The following is a 25,179-nucleotide window of genomic DNA, read 5'->3' as shown; positions in this document are numbered from 1 at the left end:
CCCTCCTTGCTTCCCACTTCTCCTGAATTCTCCTGCAAGTCCCCCCACCCGCCCACGCCCAAAAATTTGATTGATGAAGGCTGTTTAGGTCAATAAACTTTTATGGAATGCATTATAATAATAACAATAAGACAACTGAACTTCAGAGAGGTTGCTTAAGGGCATTCCCTTAGTACTCGGCTTGAGTCTAGGGTCTGAGGGACCTGGAGAGTATAGATAAAAAAGTAACAGTGTTTAAGACAAGGTTGCTTGCATTTGCAAGGGGTCAGAGCTGTCAATCACTGGGTATTTTCTGAGTACAAGTTGTGTGCCCATCTCAGAGCTAGCTTCTAGATAGAAGATGAGGTGCCTACCCTCCACCCCAAAACACTAGCATTTAGTCTCCATCCATCTAAGGACTGTGTTTTGAGAGAGAGAGAGAGAGAGAGAGAGCATGCACGTGGGGGAGAGGCAGAGGAAGAGAGAGAGAATTTTTTTTTAATGCTTATTTATTTGAGAGAGAGAGAGAGAGAGTGAGCAGGGGAGGGGCATAGAGAGAGAGAGAGAGAGAGAGAATCCCAAGCAGGCTTCACACTGTCAGCACACGGAGCCCCACACGGGTCTTGATCCCATGAACAGTGAGATCATGACCTGAGCCAAAACCAAGAGTTGGACACTCAAACTACTCAGCCACCCAGGCACCCCTCTCCTAATTTTTGATAGCAGGTAGGCATCATTTTTATTTTTTAACATCAAATTAACAAATAATTTTGTTTATAAATAATATCATTGGGTTTACACATAATTTTGTAAACTCTTTTTTATGTATTTTGAAAGCACATCCCCTGCCTCCTCGTACCCTTCACTGTTTTCATGTTCATGCTGTGTACTATTCCCTCACGGCCATACCATATTTAGCCACTTCTCTGTTACTGCTCGATTCCAGTTTTTCGTCATTATAAATAATGCAGCTATAAATATCTTTGTACATATAGCTTTTTTCTCCTTTGAAATTATGTCCTTGGAATCAGTGCCCAGAAAGGGGATGACTGGGTCAAAGCGTTGACTGTTTCATAGCTCTTGCTGTGGAAAGCCGGACCGCAACCAAGAACATTTAACAACCAAGAACATTTAACATTTAACAGCAGCTGTGGACTTGGATGACCTCACAGCAGTACTAGGGCCCCATATTTGTAAAGAATATTGCATGCAATAAGCACTCATTGGCACCTACCATGTATCAGGTTCATGCCAGTGGGACACCTGGGAAGAATGAGAGGCAGCCCCCCTGCTCTTGGGGAACACAGAGGCTGTGGCTTTTCAACCTTTTTCTCCTCCTAGAACACAAAATATTCAAAACTACTGCACATCTAAAGGCAGACTCAGAATTTAATGATTCCCCCAAATTCTGCAGGGACTTGAAACACTAACATGTTTTCTAATCCACAGAAACTAATTGAAGAGGGTATATGTTTGGCTTCGATGAAGCAGGTGGCTGGTTCCTGGCTGTAACTCCATTCCTTTTTTCTCAGATTCAAGGAAGAATGTCAGATTGCTGGCGGGGGGGGGAGGGGGCTGTAAGGGATGTAGAGATAACATAGATCCACTTTGAGCAACCAATTCGAGGTATATGCATTTGTGCTGTGACACAATTGGACAAATAAAGTATTTGTTTATATGCAAATCTGTGCACAGTGCTCCTTGGTAAGTATGCCAGGGTCACAGAGACAGAGCTCTGCTTTTAACAAATGCATACAGCATGTGCTGTGTGCCAAGCACTGTGCTGGGGCCCAAGTGCCAGTACGAATGAGCACCAAGAAATCGATGAAGAACCTGGGCCCAGGGAGGCAAGGTGGTCATAAGGGTGGCCAGTGAATTGCATTCCTTACATACTACATGCCAGGCACTATTCTAAGCACTGGGATACAGCAGTGATCGAATTAGCTCCCCTCTGGGAACTAATGGTTAGAGGTGGGGATGGGACAAACAATAAGTAAAATATTAACTATATGTCAGATGGTGATAAATACAATGGAGAAAGATAAAATAGGGAAGGTAAGAGGGCAGTCTAGAGAGAAGGTTCTAGATTTCTTAACATTTATTCATTTTTGAGAGACAGAGGGTGAGCGGGAGAGGGACAGAATCAGAAGTAGGCTCCAGGCTCTGAGCTGTCAGCACAGAGCTGATGATGTGGGGCTCGAACCCACTGATCATGACGGGAACCAAAGTCAAAGGCTTAACTGACTGAGCCACCCAGGCGCCCCTGGAGAGAGGGTTTGAAATTGAGTGCACTCAGCAATGGCCTGTATGATGACATCTGAACAAAGAGAAGGCCATGGATGGCTGGAGAAGAGAATTCTAGACAGAGGCCCTGCTGTGAGGCCCTGAGGCAGGAGCAGGGCCAGTGTGGGGTAGGGGTGGGGGGACAGTAGGAGGATATAAGGTCAGACAGGGAGTTGGGTTATTCTGTGGGTGGCCTGATAAGCGTTTGGACTTCAGCCTTACTTAGAGTGCAGACCCAGCGGACAGCGGGGAACCTGGTCTGGTCTGGCATGGAGAATGCACTGAAAGGCCAGGGTGGCAGGGAGCCCAGTTACAAGGCAGGTAGCAGGCTGGGAACTCAAGTTTTTGTCCTCAACTTAGGGCTCTCTCCACGCGCTTAGCCCTTGGCCCACCCCGGACTTGACGTCTGAAATGAAGGTCAGAACCTACGGCGAACTCGAACTCCGAACTCCCGTCTGGAGGAAAGGTTTCTAGGAAGGTTGTGAAGTCCAGTCACAACATCGTGCGATGGTCTCATTAGCATTAGGAAAGTTCCAGTGTGAGCTTCTGCAGCACGGGGAGCCCGGGCGGGGTTACGGTTACATCACTGACCAGCGGTGTGGCCTCGGGCGAGCCTTCTAACTTAAGGCCGGCTCACTTAGTTCATCTGTAAAACGGGGTTAAACGCCCTGACTGCCCCAGCGCATCCCATGAGATCATTCGAAAGCACCTTTTAAACATCATTAGCATTCACGAGAAGCAAAGGTGAAAATGCAGTGGACCTCTGAGGGCTGAGTTAGCACAGCACTTCCAAACTCATTTTCGAAAGCGCCGAGCCCGGCTTTGTCTCCGGCGCGGTGTGTGTGTCGGAACCTGCTTGGCTCGCACCTAGCACCCCCGGCGGGGCTGGGAGCGGCGGCGGCCTGCGCGGGGGAGAGGGGGGGCGGGCGGGCGGGAGACGCTGCTGGGGCGGGGCTGCGGAGAACCCGGACCCCCCGACCCGCCTCGGGGCTCCCCAGGCGGGCGCGCTGGGCGGGGAGCGGCCGCGGGCCGGGCGGGGCGGGGCGCCGGGGCGGGGCCGTCTCCGCCCCCGCGCGCCCCCACCCCCGCGCGCTCCCTCCTCACGGCCGCCCCAGGCTCCCTGGGCCCGCGCCGCGCGCTCTTTCTCCGACAGCTGCCGGGAGCCCAGCGCACCGCGTCCTGCACCGTCTGTGCCCTCGGGTCGCCCCGCCATGACCAGCCAGCAGATAGTCCTCCAGGGCCCGGGACCATGGGGCTTCCGCCTCGTGGGGGGCAAGGACTTCGAGCAACCCCTGACCGTTTCCCGGGTAAGAGCGCTCGGGACGCTCAGGGAGCCGGGAGCACCCAGCTGGGGAGCGGCGGACCGGGAGGGGATCTGGGGGAGGGGGTCCGCGGTCCCGCGGTCGCTCTGCCTGGAGACCAATGTTAGGGAGCCCGGGCCCGAGCTAGCACGGCCGGTCGCATCCAGGTGCGCCTCGCGCCAAGCGCTCCCCGTGCGCCTGGGGCCTCCGCCCCTTCCCCGCCGCTGCGCTCCCGGGCGAGGCGAACGGGCGGCGGCCGGGCGCGCACTGCCGGTGTCAGCGCGCGCCAGAGAGGGGGCAGTTTTCGTTCTTTCGCCACCGAAGCGCGGCCCGGCGTGTGGGCGCGCCTTGTCCACGCGCGAGGGCGTGAGAGTCCCCGCAGCTACCTCACGCTGGCAGGTATCCCGTCCCAGTTCTTCACAAGTCGCCCGAGTGGCTGAAAGTAGATTGGAAGCAGCTGGAAAGACCTGGAAGTGAGGTGGAGTAGGTGGGAAGTTTACCCGGGGCAGGTGTGATGAATTTCTGAAACAACTGGTTTTCCACTCTTTGGACTTAACTCCGTGGCCAGGTCTTCACCTCGTTCCTACCTTTTGGAGAAAGTACCGGATTTTGGAAACAAGCAAGCCCAGATAAACCCTCTTGGACATTCCCCTCCTCCTGTGGGAGATGGCCATGCCTTATTTCTTCCTGCCGTTCCCAGGTTATCAACCGAACAGCCACTTTTGCCCAGGGATACTGGGTGGGGAGGAGTTTTCACTTTGCGTGGAGGGGGAATGCTGCTTGAAAGCTTCTTAGAGGAGCCTTTCTTTGGGAAGGCCCAGGTGTAATGGGAGACCACCAGGCCCATTACCCTGGAATAAAGCAGAAACCCCAGGGAGACTCAGACTCAGGGTTTGGAGGCCCAGGCTTAGGTCTTCTAGTCTGGACTAACTGTAATGTCCCAGTGGGAGTTGCCCTATTCACTGCCTGCATCTAAAAGGCAGCCAATAAATCTTTTCCAATAAATGACAAAGGGGAGCAAAAAGCATTCCCTGGTGTTAACACCCTGCCTAGAGGCCTGGTATTCCATTTTGGGGGCCATCTGCTTGCTGAAGCTGACCCTAAACTTGCCTTCCCAGTCATCTGAACATCCCTTTGTTCTTTGTGGGAGGATGGAGAGGGAAGGGAAGATCCCTGTGGGTGTTTTGTTTGTTTGTTTTTACTTAAATCCCTGCCTCCAGCGGCTGAAGGAATATGGTGGGGGGTGCCGAAGGCAAAGAATTGGGGGGCCTCTTCTTGGATTCTCTGCCAATCACTGTCCCGGCCATATTTCCTTCCAGGTAGGTCTAGCCCAGTGAGGTCTTCTCTGACTATCCCATCCCCTAAAGGGGCAGGTGACTCAGATCTTAGGCCCTGTTCCCCCTTTGTTCCACCTGCTATCCTGAGGGGACTTCTTTTATTATTCTTACAGGTACATGCTGTCTTCTCAGATACCAGCCAAATTCCTCAAGTGTAGAAACTGCGCCTTCTCCTAATCTAGACCCCTGCCCCCAAGCCTGGCACAGAGCTGAACCTGACTACCCAGTCAGTGTTTGCAGGCTTATTAATAAATGCTTGTCCTGGGAAGGCACATTTAGACTCGCTTACCTCATAGTCCATTTGTCCTTGCCCTTTGTGTCTATAATTAACCTGTCAGCCCTTTCCACTTCTGAATTTATATATGGCATGAAACCTTTTTTTAAGAAGTGGAGGCTATATTGCCAATCTGTTAAAAGGGCAGTTACTTCCTGTCATTTTAACTGCTTTAAAAAAGTGCAAGTGGCACTGTGCAGGAATGACTATGTGGCATGGAAACCACAACACTAAATTCATGGGTTTGTACCTTCATGTATTTATTCATTTGTTTATGAGCTCGTTTATGTTTAACGAGCTTATACTGTGCAAAGCCTTGGGGTCCCAGCTGTGAGAGGACACAGCTCCACTTTCAAGGTGTCCATGGTCTAGTGAGGGAAGCTAATCTTTATAATGCCCTTGGCAGTGGCTTTGACAAGTGACAGTGACGCAGAAGAGGGGACGTTCTCATGCTCTCCGTTATACAGTTGTTTCTTCGTGTCATTATTTCTACGTGGGATAAAAGATGTGTCTCCTCACCTCCTGGGGATGAGAAAGTCGTCCTCAAGGGGCCCTGAGGTGGTCGTCTGAGATCTTACGGTGGTCTGGTTTCTACTTCTTACTTGAGTTGTACCTGGCGGTGAGCCTTCTTACATTTTTGTCTCTGAGATGGGGGTAACCCCAACCGTTGGCTGCCCGTTGAGGAGCGTGAGAGTGCTCAGGGAACAGGAGAGGGGAGGTGTAAGCACTGACAGAGACACACGCCTTCTGGCTGGCCGGCAGGTGCACTACTTTTATCATCTGGGGCAGACACACTTTGCTGGTATGGTTTTATACACATAGACTTTGAGTCTCCACGCCAAAGCAAACCACAAAATTAGGCCAGGAGAGGAGCACCTTTCATTTGAATAAATGCGTTTGCTTTCTCTGGCGTGAATTATTCTGGTATTGGCTCCAGTCTTTTGTGAAGCTACTAACGCTTCCGGACATAACTGTAATCTTGCATGCTTGAAAGGGGTTCTTTTTCTTTTTTGTAATAAAAAAAAGTCATAAAATATAAATGCATTGGAAACAATTATAAAGTAAATACCTGTATAGTCCCCCACTCAGGACAAGAACTAGAACATTGCCTGCGCTCCAGAAGTGCACCAGACATAATCCTATCTTGACATATGGTAATCACCTCCTTGTTTTTTTTTCTTTATAGTTTTACCACCTAAATATGTTTCCTGAACACCATAGCTTAAGTTTACCTGTTTCTGAGCGGAATCATACAGAACACATTGTGTGTGTAGTTCTTTTACTCCTCATTGTTTATTTGTATTATTGTGATAAACTTAAAATTTCAATCCAGGTTTTCATCTTTAAACGGGCATGAACCAACTTGCTTCCTCTTCCCAGTTTCTACCCCAAGGCCCCTACTGTGGACTCCGTGATGATCTAGCCACATATTTGCCTCCGTCCTCTGAGATTTTTTTCTCTGTCACTTCCTGCTCCAAATCTACAGTTGTCTCTCCTTAAGGTTTTTTTTTTTCCCCCCATATCAATATCTTATTTCCTCTAGTTGCTTTCAAGGGAAGCCTTCAGAGAATCCACACCCAGACCGAAATTGCTGCCCAATTTATGTTGACTGTTTTTCTGTCCCAGCAACTGACAAAAGACAGGAAAGGGTGGGGCCAGAGATAAGGGGGTGCTCTTGGTGGGAGGAGCTGTTATTTGCCTCTTGAGTAAGCCTTTGCTAAGAGCAGTGTGGTTCTATGGGGAATGCTGTACCCTTTGCTCGGGTGTCCTAAAGGAAGCTCAATGATGGATACTTGGTAGCCAGAGGGTCTTTTCTGATTTTTAGGAGTGTTCTTTTCAGACTGAAGTAGATTTACATCATGTCCTAAGGGTCGAAAGAGCAGGGCCTGTCAAATTGTGAAAGGCAAGAAGTGTCCATAAAGGCTCACTATATTTTAATAGCCCTTGCCCTGCACCCCTCCTCACCTGGGAAATATTAGCTGCTCCAGCTGACCATGGTTGATCGAAGGAGAGAGGAGGAAGAGGGTCAAAGGGAAAAGCACTTAAGTGCTTTCAATAATTTTTTTTTTTTTTTTTTTTTAAGTAATCTCTACGCCCAGGGTGGGACTCAGATTGACAACCCTGAGGTCAAGAGTCAGTCACATGCTCTGACTGAGCCCGCCAGGTGCCCCTGGAATAGCACTTAAGCGAATGCTTGAGCCTACTGGCAGGAAATTCACCAAGCGGTGTTGGGACCTTCTGATCAAATACTCTGCCCTTGCCCAACCTTCTGCATGCCAGGATTTGTCTTTAAAGAGGAGAGGGGGAGAAGAATGACGTTCAGGTATTGTAGCGCGGCAAAGGACCAAGAGGAGATTATCACCTAACCGCTGAGGTCACACTCTCCTTGGCTCATCAGGACTGGGAAAAGCACCAAGCAGTTGCTTTTGTGCAGAGAGCAGGGACTGGCGGCTCCTTCCCGAGGATGCCACCCCATTGTTCCACAGAGAGCTTTGCTTTAGGTAATTTGTTTGAATTTACATAATTTTACATTGACTGAACTGCTTCCTTGTAAAGAAGAGGGTAGAAATTGGTTAAAAATGAGCAAAAGTGGCTATGTCAGAAAATCAATTTTTAGAGGATGATTTGACTTCCAGTGTGTCTCAGGAAAGCCTGGGGAAAACTGCCAGAACGTCTGTATGGTACCTGGTAACATGTCCAGGGCGGAGACTCAGGCTGAGCTCCTCTCCAGTCCTGAGCACCACACTGGGTGATCCTGGGCACATTGTTCACTTTCTCTGTGGTTCAGTTATCCGTAAAGATAAAATAACAAACCAGCAAACCCACTGGTTTTGTACCCTTTGAACACGAGGGCCTGCTTCTTCGCTGTTAAGAAATGTTTCAGCTTTAGGCAGTATGGTATTGGTTGTACCTTCAACTATGAGTTGATTAAGAAAATGTATTCTGAATTCAGAAGTGTTTTCAGATGATTCTGTGTTGTGTTATTCATCCGTGATTATCTGTGTTCAGATGACTCTTGTGTTAATCATGAGATTGGTCTGGCTTCAAAGCCCACAGCCTTAGTCTCTATCTCATAATAATCATTTTAACAGCGGCTAACGTTTCTTGAATGCCCACTCTGTGCTAGGTGTGCACTTGCATTATCTTCTGTGTTCCCCACAACCCATGACACAGAGACACAGGACGGTCTGGCAGTAAATTGCAAAGCTGGGATTTGAAACGAGGCAGACTGGCTCCCAGGCTAGCTTTGTGTTCTGCCTCTAGATGATCCCTGCCAATATTTCATTGGTGGGAATCTTGGCACATAACTCAGCTCCAAGAAGTGCTAATGGTGGTACAGGTACAAAGGGGTAGGGAGGACCCTCCTGGGCTCCTCACCCCAGAGCCTATCATACCCATGAGAGTTGACCGTGGTGACCTTAACTGTTTTGTGGCCTTAGCCCAGGTGCTCCTGGAGCTCAGAGCATCCCAGAGACCAGCACTTCCCCTCCCTAATCCCCGGAAAAGCCAGAAGCCATGGCCCCACCTGCGAGAATTGACAGTCCAGCTGTGGGATTCCATGACCACGTGGCCAGTGGAGAACAGAAGCACAGAGGATTTGAAGGATTAGAGAGAAGCCTGCCAGGGTGGGTAGGAGGGGATTTGGGGGCAGTTTTTGTGTCAAATGAAGATGACTAGGGATAAACAGATCCACGTTGCTCAGCCACTCATGGGCCTGGAAAGTGGCAGCCACGCCAAGGCCAAAATGAAACATACCCATGAAAGCCTAAGGGAGAAAAAGGTTATTTCTGTATGGCACTTAGCACCCTGTGTGATTGTCGATGTCGTTAGCCTCATCGTGGGCGAACTGGAATGCTCCTCCGTAATTGAGGCCTGCGGTGTGCTTTCACGTACGTGGTACACTGCCTTCTGGGCAAATTCCATAAACCTTTGAAATGATTTCCTGAAGAACACTATGGTCTTGAAGGAGCCCGGGTTCTTGACCAAGGACTGAGAGCCCAGTTTTTATAGATTGGACTACTCATATTACCACGTGAGACCGTAAGGACACAGGTATGACCTACAGAAGATAAAGATGTCTGAAATGCATACGGATAGATTAAATTCAGATAGGGCCACAAGGTTTTACATCCATTTCTTTTTTTTTTTTAATTTTTTTTTTTTAATGTTCCGTTTTATTTTTGAGAGACAGAGACAGAGCTTGAGTGAGGGAGGAGCAGAGAGGGAGGGAGACACAGAATCCAAAGCAGGCTCCAGGCCCCGAGCACAGAGCCCGATGCGGGGCTCGGACCCACGAACGCGAGATCATGACCTGAGCCAAAGTCGGTTGCTCAACCGACTGAGCCACCCAGGCGCCCCAACATCCATTTCTTTTTTAAATGAATTGTAAAAAACACTCATGCTTCTGAAGCTGAACCCATACCCATACCCTATGACCAATAATTCTGATAGTTAAATACTCCATAGAATTGTGTCCACATGGGCAGCAAGACACGTCAAGAGTTTTCAACGCAGCACTATTCACGGTAGCCCCAAACTTGAATAATTCCAGTGTCTAACAACAATAGGATGGATAAACAACTAGTAGTAGAGTTAGAGGACATTAAACACCACCGGCAGTTGCACGAATTGCAACTCTGCACAATGACATGAAGGAAACATGTAAAAGGGAAAATACTATGTGATTTCAGTTATGTAAAATTAGGCAAAATTAATCCAGGGTGTTAGGAGTCAGGGTCAGGTTAGCAATGGGAAGGCGGTAGGAGGGGCCTTCAGAAGTTCAGTTCTGTTTCTTTACCTAGTGCTGGGTTCATGGGTGCCCTCTCTGTGTGAGACTCTATCCAGCTGTGTGTTTATGATTTGTGCACTCTTCTATATGTGTGTTACACTTCAATTAAAAGTTTCTATAAAAACTTTCATGCTTGGGGCATCTGGGTGGCTCAGTTGGTTAAGCGTCTGACTTCAGCTCAGGTCATGATCTCATGGCTCGTGAGTTCAAGCCCCACATCGGGCTCTGTGCCAACAGCTCTGAGCCTGGATCCTGCTTTGGAATCTGTGTCTCCCTGTCTCTCAGCCCCTCCCCCACTCACACTCTGTGTCTCTCTCCCTCAAGAATAAATAAACATTAAAAAAAAAAACTTTCATGCTTGTTATAAAAAAATTAACGTAACAATGTGGAATGCATAAGGTTAAGACCCCTCCCCACACCCTTCTCCAGTCCTGCTTCCCAGAGGTAAATAAACTCTTGACAGTTTGCTGCAAAACTTTTCAGACTTTTCTCTATTCGTGTAACATTTTTAACATCAGTGTGCCATGTCATAGTAATTTACATGTCACGTAGACATCATTGCTTTGTACCTTCTGCCTTATTTTTACTGTAGCAAATCAAAAGTTAAAGACATCTTGATGTCATGGTGAAATGTGGTCTCAGAATCAGCCTGCTCTGGGCTCAGACTCTGTCTTGTTCACTTACTAGCTCTGTGTCCTTCGGCAGGGATAGCCCCTGAAACTTCAGTGTCTTCACTTGTAAGGTAGGGATGATAGTAATTGTCTTCAAAAGACTGTGGTGGGGATTAAGGTGATGTGTATAGAGAGGCCAGCACCATAGTGAACGCCTAGAAGGCATCAGGACGCAGTGCTATTAGATAAATACCAGTGGTGATCTGTGCACTGAGTGCTTATTATAGGCCAGACATTGTTCTAAACTTTTGACACCTGTGATGTCATTTAATCCTCCCAACAAACTAATGAGGTTGCTGCTATTATAAATTCCATTTGATAAGTAAAGAAACTGAGCTATTAGAGAGCACCTTGCCCAAGGTCATGTGGTTAGTCGATGGTTGGGCTTTGGGTTATGGATGGTAATTATTGGAGCGATTTAGAAACACATGGGGTTCATAAAGCCTTGTTTGTGAGATTCGGTGATTTCTTGATAAATTAGGGTGTTCTATTTTTTTTTAACTCCTTTTTAATTTTATTCCTATCTAAGAAATAGTGTTTGGTCTTTCAGACTAGGAGAGCAGTCTCTGAGTTGTCCTTCCTCAGTGTAATAGCTTCCTTCACACTAACCATGAAGTAAAGCTGAATTAAGGCCCAACTCATCTACAAGCACCCAAACCCTACTCTGTTGCCTCATTTTGTTGAGAAAATGGTTACAGTGTAACATTTTGAAACTTTCTTGAGGATTTTCAGGGGAACCTGTATAAGCTCATACAGCTTCTGTGACTATAATGTAGCTTCAAAGTGTGGGCCATACCTGGGCCCACAAAGAAATTGAGTTAAAAGTACGACTTGAGAGTTCAAATTCCACATCTAAATGGCATACTGCAGGGAAGCCTGGGTGGTTCAGTCGGTTAAGCACCCAGCTTCGACTCAAGTCATGATCTCACGGTTTGTGAGTTCAAATCAGGCTTCTCCTGTCAGCACAGAGCCCACTTCGGATCCTCTGTCCCCCTTTCTCTCTGCCCCTCCCCTGCTCATGCATATTTTCTCTCTCTCTCAAAAACAAACAAATAAATAAATAAATAAATGGCATACTGCAGGGCTGGGTGCTGTTCTGTTGTCCACCTCAGAATCTTTTAAATTTATACCCTACTTTGATACAGCCATTAAATCCGTGGAGGTTGACCCTAACGATACATGGCACTGAGACTGAACTTGAATTCCAAATTTCCTTATTCCAGTCTTCTTTTATATAATGCTGAATTATATCATTTATGCTATCTCACCTACTCATAAGTATTTAAGGTGATTTACAACACACATTTACAATATTTCAACATAACACACATCATACGGTTTAAAATAAAATTGGACCATAGAAGAGGAAAGAGATGTGCCAGACCTTTAAATCAGATGGTTTCTCTAATTGCATATCACACTGAGCTGTAAGGGTTCTGGCCAAGGCAAAATAGTAACCATGTTGAGTGATTCAGCATCTGGAATGAAATTACTTCTACAAAATGAAGTCTGCATATCACCTTCAAGGGTGTTGACCAGCATGATGGAAGCAATACACACACACACACACACGTGTGTATGTGTGTGTGTATATAAAGATTTTATCTTCAAAAAAAATTTTTTAACATTCATTTTTGAGAGGCAGAGTGTGAGTGGGGGAGGGGCAGAGAGAGAGGGAGACACAGAATCTGAAGCAGGCTCCAGGCTCTGAGCTGTCAGCACAGAGCCCGACGTGGGGCCCAAACTCACGGATGGCAAGATCATGTCCTGAGCTGAAGTTGGACACTTAACCGACTGAGCCACCCAGGCACCCCATTTAAAGATTTTATTTCTAAATAATCTCTACACCCAACATGGGGCTCGAACTCAAAACCCCGAGATCAAGAATCACACACTATACCGACTGAGCCAGCCAGGCACCTCTATACGTATGTATGCATGTGGTGCACATATATGTATCATGTGTGTGTGTGTGTATATATATATGTGTATATATATATATGTGTGTGTATATATATATATATATATATATATATATATATATATATCACGGTATGTATATATTTATATTTATTCTGTTTCAGTAAGAGAGAAATACTCTTCTCATGGATGTTTCTTTCAAGGGCCTTTTGTGTATCTTAATAGGAGTGTAAGCCCTTGAGGTTGTTTCTGGAGGAAGATTTTAGGGTCTGAGTATTTTTTGCTTACCTTGTAACTTCAGGGAGAGAGCTTTAGGGGAAGGGGTAATCACACCCATGTTTCCAAACCTGATGAGCATCAACATTTTCTGGGAAGCTTTACAAAATGTATAGATTCCCCAGGGGATCTGATGACTGGCCTGCCTGGGAACAATTGCATCATCCTTGCAAATATCAGAGTTTTCCTGAGTTCTTGGTAACATGGCTCCATTTCTGGCCTGAGGTGTAGATACCAGTTGCAAGGGGCAAGGTTAACCGTGTTCTGTGAACATTCAGGAAATTGCCCTATATTCCTGTCCACAGGTGAAAGAACCTTCTGAATAGAAATAATTTTTTTCCTTAGGGAAAAAAAGCTCTGCATCAGAACTGTTTAAACTATTTGGTGACTATTTAGTTAAAATCACTCTTTCTGTCAAAAGGGTAATAATTCAGTTTGTCATCCAGACTGGAACACTGCTAAAAGTGAAATGGAGTGCTTTTGATAATTAAGCTGGGAAAATAGATTAGTGTCCTGAGCCAACTCGGGTGTCTCATAATCCTAGCCATAAAGCATTTTACATTTAATTTTGCTTTATGTAGCTTTAAAACTAAGCCAGTGATCACACAGACACATTTGCATGAGGGGTCAGGAGGCAACATAAATGAGTTTTGACTTGAGGGTGAGGTAGTAAGAAAACTATTAGGTAGCTGCAAGAGTGGTTGGAGGTTTCTGTCTGTTAGTGCACGCTCCATGGAGCTGTGAGTTTTCTGATAAGTGGCAACTGGTACCGTGTTTCTGTGTCTGGGGCGATAGAGCGTGGTGGGGGGCGGCGGGGGGGGGGCAGGCTGTGCCGAATGGAGAGCTCATGCCTGATCTAAGGGGGCAGAGGCTTCTCAGCCAGTGCTGATTGTTTAGGTCCAGAATTTCCAGATTTCTCACAAGGAGCTGAGAATGTAGAGTTTTGTGTGAAATTTACCAATATATAAATATTGGCGAGTTTTCCATTGTTCGTCAAAGTACAGTCTTTTTAGGAAACAGCAGGGTTCTTACAGCCTGGTCCGTGTTTACGTCTCCAGCATCATCCCCTTTCTCTCCCTTTGCCAGTCCACATGCTGTGCCTGTAACTTGCATGCTCTTTCCTGCCTCCTGTAGTGCCTTTACACAGTTTTAAGCAATACCTCCTCTTGGGAGTCTTCCCCGATTCCATCTTTAGGCTCCCGTTGCCTCTGGCTTACGTCTAGCACAGCATCCACTGGCTGTTGTACGTGCCCGTCTCCCTCAGGAGATTGTGAACTCCTTGATGGTATGCACCATCTTTTTCACAGCTGCATCCCAGTGCCTTGTGTGGTTCCCAGAATCTGTAAACAGTAACTTGTATTTCTGGAGCTTGACCATGTGCTCAGCCTGAATGATTTCATGTAATCCTTGTAACAGCCTTCTGGTGTCAGGACTGTTATCACCCATGTCTCCTAGATGAAAAGAGGTGAAATATCCTGCCCAAGGACACTTAGCTTACATGTGACAGAGACAGGACTTGAACCCTGACCGTCTGACTTCAGAAGCCACATCTTTTTTTTTTTTTTTTAAGTTTACTTATTTTTGAGAGAGAGTGTGTGTGTGTGTCTGTGTGTGTGTGTGTGTGTGCACGTGTTTATGTGCATGCAAGCAGGAAAGGGGCAGAGAGAGAGGGAGACAAAGGATCCGAAGCAGGCTCTGTGCTGACAGCACAGAGCCCGACGCAGGGCTTGAACTCACGAATTATGAGATCATGACCTGAGCTGAAGCTTAACTGACTGAGCCACCCAGGCGCCCCTGGAAGCCACAGCTTAATCAACAAGCTACACTCTCTTTCAGAATGTACTTAAGGAATGGCTGGTGAATGCATGACCGAGAAAGAGAAGACGGGAGCAGAGGAGGGATAAAATAGAAACATGCCATTATCACAGAGGAGCAAGGGGTATCTTTTCACTTATGGCCAGCGGGTATGCAAAACATTCGGTTCTGTGTAACAGCTGTGTTTAGTTATTTAGATGTAAATTGAAGAAAGTGGGAGAGCTCCATCGCAGTTCTATTCTGCACCATTTAGAAGTGAAATTAAACTCCTCAAAAACCTTAAGAGCTCAGGAGTCTAGCAGCAAGGCTTTAAAGATGCATCAGGACCTTGCAGTATAGGGTGGTTGTATGGCTTGACCTCTGAGCCAAGTGTCTGCCTGGGGGCTGACGGGTGAGACAGACGTTAAGTGAATTCTGCAGAAAATGGCAGGTTGTTCATTAATGGAAATGGTTGTGCCTAAACCCATTTGTTCTCATGAAGCAAGAGTGGTGTTGTGTGGTCTCTGGGGAAGAAAGCTGGTAGAGGGTTTTTGAGGATGTCTCTTGAGCTAATGTGTCTGTTTCTTCGGAGGAGCATACAGGATTGCTTTGTTAGACGCTGAAGCTGACTCCACTGTGAGCTGGTTCTAATGGAATTTGATGGTCAGGAGGAAATTAGAATAGACGGTGTGGGATACGGGGTTAAGTGGATAGAGTCTGGAGCCCACCAGCTGCGTAGCCTCATGCAAATAGCTTTAACCCCTGTTCTTTCATTTCTTCAACTGTAATGATGCAGGTAATACCAGTTAGCTACCTGCTAGCATGGCATGAACACTGATAGGTTAACCCTCGCCAGGTACTTAAACTGTGCCTGACACATAAGAAGCATGTATGAACTGTTGGCTGTTACGATTATGATGAACAGTGTCGGGAGGATGGGAGCTCATCATTCAGGATGGAGACCAACCAGGGTTGTAGACACGGGTCTTCTCCCAGTGCCATGTTCTGATTTGGGTATTTTACTAGGGTGGGGTCACCGGGCCCAGCCCAGTACAGAGCAGCAGAGATGCTTGTCCTGGGGCAGAGACGCCCCGGAAGTTTGTGACACCAGTTCCTTGTGCAGGAGGCTAAGGCAGAGGAGTCTTCTTAAATCTGGGTTTCTCTTTGGCTCTGGCAGTTAGGTTGGGAGCATCTCCTGTGGCATCTTGGTAAACAGAAAGGGAATGGAATTTGGAATGAGGGGATGTGCTTTCAAGTTCAGGCTCAAGCCTTTAGCTGTGAGAACTTGAATCATTCATGGCTTCTCTGAATCTCAATTTCCTTATCTGTGAAATTGTCTTTTTTAAATTTTTTTTAAGGTGTATTAATTTTTGAGAGACAGAGACAGAGGGAAAGCAGGGGAGGGGCAAAGAGAGAAAGGGAGACACAGAACCTGAAGCAGGCTCCAGGCTCTGACCTGTCAGCACAGAGCCCGACGCGGGGCTCGAACTCGTGTACTGTGAGACCTTGACCTGAGCCAAAGTCAGACGCTTAACAGACTGAGCCACCCAGGTGCCCCTTTGTGAAATTGTCATATGTTGGTGGTGAGGTCATCAAACACTAGATTGAATGTGAAGGGGCTTTGCATTGTTTAAATCCATTTTTTTTTTTCAAAAGTAAAAGCGATCTGTTTTCTGTGTGATCTCATCCAAGTCCCAGCTGATGATGTTGTCTTGTAACTTTCTGAGATTTCCCTTAGCTTCCCATCAGTTTGTCTTTAAAAAAAAAAAAAAATAAAAACAGCAGACCAGGAAACGGGGTGGTCAGGGCCCAGTTACTCAGGCTTGGGACTCTTAAGACTGGTTCTAGCTTGTCCAGGACCTGTCGGGATGTACTTAACAGAAATGCCTCTCCCACAAGACAGTTTGAACCAATGCTGGAAATTCCAGAGTTCTTAGAAGCTGAGCATTTTAAAGTAAAAAAGAAACTTCTGTTTTCATTTTCTCAAGCCTGTCCCTTCCCACCCCACCCCCATCTCATCATTTTAGTTTTGTGGGTAGTTACATTCCAGGATAGCGCTATTGAGGGAAATGATTATTTGATTTCTTTTGAAATAGCCATTTATGAAAGGGTATAATAAGGCAACATGTTATATATTTAACAACACTAGATATTTTAGATTCAGTCATTCATTGGACAAATATTTATTGAGTGACTATGCCAGGCACTGAGGATACCACAGCACAAAAGGCAGACAAAATCCTGCCCTCACACACCTTACTGTTTAGTAGGCCCTCAGGCATTAAGTCAATAAACCCACAAAATAGATTTACAGATCTTATGTGACAAGTGTCATGAGGAAGAAAAACAGTGTGTTAGAAGGAAGGCGGGGATCTACCTTAGATTGGAGGTCAGGGAAGGCCTCTCTGAGAGTGGGTCATTTAAGTGTGACCTGAAGGAAGAGACTAAGTTAATCAGGACAGAGGTTACAGGAGATGCTAAGGCCCTGTGGTTGGAGAGAACTAAGGAAGGCCATGTAGCTAGAGCTTAGTTGGGGGGAGTGGTATGATGAAGGTGAGGAAGGAAGTGTGGTCTGCACGGACCTTGTTAGTGATTCTGGATTTTATCCTAAGGGGTCTCTTTAATGCTATTAGATTTCACACTAACAGATTTCACACTATTAGATTTTAAGATAGATGGGTTCCATCAGGCTGCTCTTTCTGGAGATAGAATTTGCCGACAGAATTATTGCCAATCCCAAACAGAGTAATGCCTGGGGCCATTTTTTTTAAAGCAAGCTCTATGGCCAATGTGGGGCTTGAACTCACAACCCTGAGATCAAGAATCGCATGCTCCACCAGTTGAGCAAGCTAGGCGCCCAAGGTCTCTTGCTTTTTACAAGCCAGATCTCTGGTAAATAGATGATGGGAAAGCCAGAAAGGAAGGTTAGGAGGTCACGATCCCTGCACTGGCTTCCTGCTACATTCCAGAAGAGTTTTGCCTGATAAAGTCATAGCATGTCTGAGCTGGAAGGGACCCCAAGGATCGAGTCATCCACCCCTTATTCCCTGGGGTCAGGGAACTGTTGGGAGGGATGGGCCATGACGACAGCATCGCACCAGCCATCTCAGAAGGGTCAGTGTTTTCAGATGGGTGAGGGCTGAATAGAAACTGTGGCTACTAGGGCGCCTGGGTGGCTCAGTCAGTGGAGCATCTGACTTCGGCTCGGGTCATGATCTCGCGGTTCGTGAGTCCAAGTGCCACATCGGGCTCTGTGCTGACCGCTCAGAGCCTGGAGCCTGCTTCAGATTCTGTGTCTGCCTCTCTCTTTTCCCCTCCCCCTCTCCCACTCACACTCTGTCTCTCTGTCTCTCTCAAAAATAAGTGAACATTGAAAAAAGAGAAAAAGAAACCATGGCTGCTGAAAACTGCATCAGCCACAGAGGCCTCCCACACAAACCTTGTGTTCTGGTTTGGTGCCTCGAAGGGCCTCTGACCCATGGTGTGGCTTTGTGGAGACACCCGGGTGTTCACAGGATCTTCCACGGTGGCTCCAAGGGGAGGCAGGATGCCCTGAGCGCTGGGAGTCTGGGTGTATTGCCACCACTCTGCTCCCGGGGGACTTGGAATCCCATCAAGGAAGGTCTTTTAATATCACAAGTCATAGACCAACCCTGGGATGACAGTAGTATTTTTAGCACACCTTGGTTTAGAAAATACCTAGTAGCAAACAATTACTCTGTGGTCGGTACTGCTTCCGAATGAGTTTGTACTTCATTCATTGCAATGACATCTGTAGTTCACTTGAAAAATAGCTGTACATGTGTCGGTGTGTGAAGCAGGATATTTATTCAGTCCACATGTATTGCTGCTCAGTAGGCAAATGGATTTGACAACCCATTGCAGTAATTGACTGGCTTTCCCCAAGGATGGGTGGCCCATAAATTGGGAACTGCTAGTTCAGAAGCATTGGCCTGGAGCACCCAGCTGGCTCAGCCAGAAGACCGTGTGACTCTTGACCTCAGGATTGTGAGTTTGAGCCCCACGCTGGGTGTAGAGATCACTTAAAAACAAAATCTTGAAGGGTGCCTGAGGGGCTCAGTTGGTTAAGTGTCTGATTCTTGATTTCCACTCAGGTCACGGTTCGTGGGATTGAGCCCGCATCGGGCTTTGCTCTGACAGTGTGGAGCCTGCTTAAGATTCTCTATCTCCCTCTCTCTCTGCCCCTCCCCCGCTTGCTCGTGGTTGGTCGGTCTCTCAAAATAAATAAACATTTAAAAAATAAGTAAAATAAAATCTTGGGAAAGAAAAAAAAGAAGCATTGGGCTGCAGAAAACCAGCCACCTATTGGAAATGATCCTAATTGTAATCAACTTCTCAGTGGGAGGAAACAGACCATGTAAGCCGCACCACCATATTTTAAAGTATTCTTTATTGCTTTTTTTTTTAATTACGAGAATAATTCAAGATCATTGTAAAAGCCAAAAACATTATACAAATGTATAACTGTGAACAATTTTGTGTGAAGTGTTCCGATTTGTTCTATGCATAAAATAAGATTTTTATAGAAATAAATAGGATGTTGCTATGCATTATGTTCTGTGTGTGTGTGTGTGTGTGTGTGTGTGTGTAAATGTTTATTTATTTTTGAAGGAGAGAGAGTGCAAGCAGGGGTGGGGCAGAGAGAGAGGAGACAGAGGATCCGAAACAGGCTCTGCGCTGTCAGCACAGAGCCTGACGTGGGGCTCGAACTCACGCACCGTGAGATCATGACCTGAGCCGAAATCAAAAGTCGGACGCTTAACCAACTGACCCACCCAGGCATCCCTATGTGTGTGCGTGTTTTTAACATACTTGGTAACTTATTTTAAGGAAGCAACAAGATTGAGTGGGAAGAACATTGGGTTTGGGTTCTGGCTCTGTAAATATACTAGTTGGATGATTAGTAATACAGTGATAAACTAGTTGGGTGATCCCAGGTAAATCACAGATCTTTCTAAGCCTCAGTGTCCTGGTCTCTAAAATAGGGACTGACATTTGTCCTCTCTTAGAAGGTTGTCGTAAGGATCCAACGACACGGTATATTGAAAAGGACTCTTTGTAAAGCACATGTATTGCATGGATATAAAGGATTATTATTATTTAAAGTTATGATTTCAGTCCTTTTCCCCTTTGAAGTGCTCTGATCAGTGAATACTTACACCAGTGGTCATTTACTCAATGGTTTCCTTGGAGACAAATAGGAACTAACCTGCTCTTCCCTTTTTTTCCAGGTCACTCCCGGAAGCAAGGCTGCGATGGCTAACCTGTGCATCGGAGATGTAATCACAGCCATCGATGGGGAAAACACCAGCAGTCTGACACACTTGGAAGCTCAGAACAAAATCAAGGGCTGCGCAGACAACATGACTCTCACAGTCACCAGGTAAGGCGTGGAAATGCTCCTTCTTCGCCTGCAGGCTGCTTGTGGGAAGGTCCACCGCACCTGTCCCAGATCCCCTCCGGCCCAAGCCCTGTGCCCTGCGGCAGGCCAGCAGGTCTGTGGGATTGGGGTTTCCTCAGGTTTTTCTTTTTCCTCTCGCATTTTCCCAGTGTTTCTTACAGCGTGGGCGTCTCTCCCAAGGAGCTCTGCGTTTTCACTTGCTCCAACACAACCAACCAAAACTTTGAGGAAGTCAAATCAGTTAAGCAGTCAGCTATGACGAAATGAAAATTTCTTCTCAGATACCATGGAGAATCTACTTAGGATGCTGCGTGCATCACACCATGTGAAGCCGGGGGTACCACCCCTGAAGATTACAGTGGCAGAGAAAGATACCAACACGTTAGACAAAGTGCTGCGTGTAAGCTTAAGTGCTATGAGAAAGGATAGTTGAATGTTCTCAACGGGTCTGGTCGCTGCTTGAGGAGAGCACTTGGGCTTGGGAGTGGTCACTGGGGTAGAATTCCCATTCTGTTTCTGATTAGTCTTGGGCGGGGGTTGGGGGGCGGTTCCTGCAAGGGCTGGATGTCAGGAGAGATTTGGTTTAATATTTGCTGGCTCCCTCTTTCCTGTTGGATCAAGTTCACATTCCTCATTCTGATCTTCTGCTTACCTGCTGTTTAATGCAATTAACCTTGGCTTCCACTGCTCTTCATCGTGGGCCCTTTGCTCAGGTTCTTATCTGAAATAGGTTTATCGCTTTTTCTACCTTGTGCTGTAGGACTAGTGGGAGGACCAGGTGTAGGGCAGGAGGTCAGAATATTTCATATATGTTAGAGCCCTGCCCCTATAGGAGCCCCCCAACATGGGGCTTGAACTCAAGAACCTGAGATCGAGAGTCACCCCACACCACTTTTTCTATCCCCTCAAAAGCACGTTTGTCCCTCATTCTCCTCTCCATTTCTACCTCAGTCCAAATCCTTTCCAAGACACTCATTCATTCATTTTTTTTTTTATTCATCTACCAACAAATTCAACAGGTGTATCTTGTATCTGGCCCTATGCTTGGCAGTCTAACAATACAGGATACGCATAAATGTTCTATTTCATTCTACACTAATGAAAGCTTAGACTAGACTGAGGTTTATGCTATGTGATCAGTACAAAGAAATCCTTTGCACACTCAAGAAGGGAGGCATCACTTTTATTTGGGCCAGCCAGCCTTCACACTTGGTGAGTCAGTTCCCCAGTCTGGCTCAAGAACACTGGGAGGGGTAAAGGAGAAGCTCTTTCTGTCCCGACAGAGGTAGGCCATGTGAGGCTGCTCGGGACTGTAGAGGAGGCTGGTGTGGCTGGGGGTCAGCGACACAGTGCAATGATGGAGGGTGAGGCTGGAAGAGGTCTGCGCCACATGGGAAGCCATCAGACGAGACGTCATCAGATGGGTGCTTTGGGAAGATCACACTCGTGGCAAACAGAGGGGAAGGCGAGTGGCAGGCAGAGTGTTAGTTCAGAGCGCAGAAGTCAGGCAGCAGTGGGCATTTTCCCGTCCTGTTTTTAGTATATGTGACTTAGCATGAATGAAACAACATTGTCAATGTGTTGCAGATCTGAACAAAAAATCTGGTCTCCCCTGGTGACAGAGGAAGGGAAACGTCATCCGTACAAGATGAATTTAGCCTCTGAACCCCAAGTAAGTACTTGTTCACCGTTGCCACTGCTCCTGTCTTGTCTTCCTTTGACACAACTGTTTGGCCTGCCCTGGGGGCCTGGGCCATGGTCAGGAGAGCCCTCCACAGACAACCCTGGGACCTGGCTCTTGTTCACTTCTTCCCGTAAGGGAACGAGGGAGGAAAGAGCTGGAAAGCCCCAAGGCAGTGACGCCAGGGCCAGGGCTGGACACAGAGTGTAGGAAGCGATACAGGAAGCGGGTGGAAGCTTTCCTGTGCAGAATAGGGTGGCAGGACTGCATGAAATAAAGGAGCTGGCTCAGCTCACTGTGGATTTCAGATACATGTGAATCATACCAGGCATGAAAATCAGTGTGGGTCCTGAGGTCTAGAACCTGGAGGGGAATCAGAATCGTAACCCTGCCTCTCCTCCCCAGACCCTACTCTCTTGTTTCCATGAGCCTTGCAACGGAAATCTCCATTTTTATTTCACTGAGACCCTAAAATCGCTAAAATAAAGTGCACTTCAGACTGAAACTGCTAGGCGGTCAGTGCACAATTTGTCAGTCGAATAGAATTTCCGAGGACGGTAAACTGTCTAAAGATCCCATATTTGTAAACAAATCGATTGTAAGTGATTTTCTTTCTTCCTTAATTGCGTCTTCTAAATTATCTACAGTGAATGGGTATTCTTTTGAAATAAGGGGAGGGGTACCTGGCTGGCTCAGTCGGTTAAGTGTCCAACTGTTGGTTTCACTCAGGTCATGATCATGCAGCTTTGTGAGCTCAAGTCCCTCATCGGGCTCTGTACTGACAGCACAGAGCCTGCGTGGGATCCTCTCTCTCTACCTGTCCCCTAGTCATGCTGTCTCTGTCTCTCTCAAAATAAATAACTAAACTTAAAAAAAAAAAGTGGAAAAAACTTAAGAATGTTTAGAACATTTTTGTAAAATTCCTTGTGCCTGACCTACTTTTTACAAAGTGTGTATCTTGGATAAATTAATTATTAATAACAAGTTAATAAATAGGGGCTCCCAGCTGAGTCAGTGGAACATGTGACTCCTGATCTCAGCGTTGTAAATTCAAGCCCCATGTTGGGTGTAGAGATTACTTGATTTAAAATCTTAAAAAATAATAAGTAAATTGAGAATGGCTTTTGAAAACTTCTCTTAGACTGATGTGTGATTGTTATACATTTAACCCCAGCTGAAGATTTGAACTTTAATTTTTTTTCCTAAAAAAATTTGGGACACAACTTACTTTTTATGATGAATCAAGATACAATAAAAAGGTAGCACATAACTAGATCTCCTTTATACATGACAGAAGCTTCTATGAAAATGAACTCACAAAGTATGTTGGTGTGAATAAATGAATGGTTGTTTGTAAGTCATGTTTTCTCAAAGGTATCCATTAAAATTTCTGAAATGTAGGCATACAGCATTTTTTTCATTAATATAATAAAAATCATATTCAAGAAATCCTAAGAGTTACATCAAGGACAATTTTGAATCTGGCATTTCAGAACTGGCATGAACATGTTCAGCTCCTATAAGGAAAGCTCATAAAATGGCACTCAGTTGTAAACTGGCAGTTGTAAAAAAGTTAATTTTTTTAAGTTTATTTATTTTTAGCAATCTTTATACTCAACATGGGGTTCGAGCTCATGACCCTGAGATCGAGAGTTGCATGTTCTTCCTACCGAGCCAGCCAGACTCCGCGTGCAAACTAATTTTAAATGTGCCACTGTTAATTCCAATTTCCCAAGGCGTTCTTAGCCACTTCACTGAATTTACTATAAATGTTAAGTTCTAATGTGCTAAATTGTGACATGTTTTATAATACGTAAGAAATGGTTTTGTTCTGATTTGGTCTACCTAAAATCTTTTCACTTACATAAGGGAATACTTCCATTTCAGTTATACTTTTTATATCTTATGCTTGAATTTTCATCGTTAAGCCTATAGTCTGGTTCCTGTATTAGTATTTTGAAGGTAGTTCTCTTCTTCAAAAAAAATTTAAAAAATTCTCTGATGCTTTAACACCTAACTTGAGTATATTTTTCTTTTGATTCAGTAATTCTTTGTTCCTATGAAAAACTTCCCACTCTCCTTTTCCCAAAACCTTTCACTTCCAGTCATTCTAAAATAAAAGAATGAGTAAGAACAGAGTTCATCTATAATTAAAAGATCTGTTAGTTCATGTAATGCCAGCCACCACCCCGGCTTATCTGAGGTCAGGGTAGTCACACACCTAGTTTATATTTCCTCATTATTCAGTTTCCTTGGAGACTGATAAATACAAAGCCCAAACAATTACATCATCCATTCCAGAGGCAGGCCCTGAATTAACCGCCTGACTTCTGGAAAGACCAGTATTCACATGGGGTTAGAGATACTCCTTTTAAGTACAAAACGGATGTATTCTCAGAAGATTCTCTATAAAGTGAAAAAGGAGAATGTCCAACCGGAATAATTTTCTATTGACTCTCCATTCTAATTGGAAATGTGTGTCTGGGGAGGGAGAAGGGACCGGACACTGACTGAATGTCTGCTTTGTGGCAGTCACTGTCATTGGTACACTGATAGGTCATACCAAGTGCTTGTGAGAGAAAGCTTTACTTACTTCCATGTAAAGATGAGAAATGGCCTCAGAGAGGTATAACTTGCCCAAAGCCAGAGAGGAAATGATGGGAAAAATGGAGCCAAAACAGAAAAATAGGAATCTTCCTTGGTGCTCAGCATCCTGTGCTGCTCCTTGGATTTGCTGTGGAGACGGAGGTGACGACAGAACTGCGTCCCTGGCTGCAGCTGTGGGTCTGTCCTGCAGTGCTGTAGGGCAGCCACTGACGTGGGCCAAAGTCCCGGGCCACCAACCATCTGCAAGTCCCCTGCTGTTAACGACTATGTATTATTCCTCATGGTAGTTGTGCCAAAGATTTACTTAACCATGCTTTGATTACTGATAAAGTCATTTTATTTATTTATTTTTTATTTTGGGGGAAGAGAGAGAGTGAAAGTGAGCGGGGTAGGGGCCGAGAGAGGGGGAAACAGGATCTGAAGCGGGCTCCGCGCTGACAGCAGAGGGCCCAGTGTAGGGCTCTAACTCATGAGCTGTGAGATTGTGACCTGAGCCAAAGTTGGATGCTGAACTGACTGAGGCACCCGGGTATCCCTGCTAAAGTCATTTTCTTAACTAGTTATACTTCCCCTTTTGTGAACGATCTGTGTGTACTTAGCTTTTGTCCAGTGTGGACAAAGTCCACTCAATGTAACTTATACATTAAAACCTCACTGGTTCTGACTTGTCGAAGAGAAGCCTATCTGAATAGTGAAAAATCTCAATCATAAAACTATTTTCTTTTTGTCTTTTATTTTTAATCAGTACCCAGTGAGGGGCGCCTAGGTGGTTCAGTCAGGTGAGAGTCCGACTTCAGCTCAGGCCATGATCTCACAGTTTGTGAGTCTGAGCCCCGCATCAGCTG

At 46.0% G+C, this 25,179-nt stretch overlaps 1 protein-coding gene across 1 annotated transcript in view; it reads left to right on the top strand.

Moving 5' to 3' along the window:
* Positions 1–3,344: 3,344 nt before the first annotated feature.
* The window catches only part of PDLIM1 (PDZ and LIM domain 1), a 48,580-nt gene continuing 26,745 nt past the window's right edge, over positions 3,345–25,179 (top strand). The window contains exons 1-3 of the mRNA XM_045438287.1: positions 3,345–3,569; positions 19,877–20,028; positions 21,634–21,718. Of these exons, the coding sequence (XP_045294243.1) occupies positions 3,474–3,569; positions 19,877–20,028; positions 21,634–21,718 (333 nt within the window). The 5' untranslated portion in view covers positions 3,345–3,473. The remainder of the gene's footprint in view (positions 3,570–19,876; positions 20,029–21,633; positions 21,719–25,179) is intronic.

The sequence above is a fragment of the Leopardus geoffroyi genome, chromosome D2 (genome assembly GCF_018350155.1).
Source record: "Leopardus geoffroyi isolate Oge1 chromosome D2, O.geoffroyi_Oge1_pat1.0, whole genome shotgun sequence".
NCBI lineage: Eukaryota > Metazoa > Chordata > Mammalia > Carnivora > Felidae > Leopardus > Leopardus geoffroyi.
This window is presented reverse-complemented; position numbering and strand designations above follow the sequence as displayed.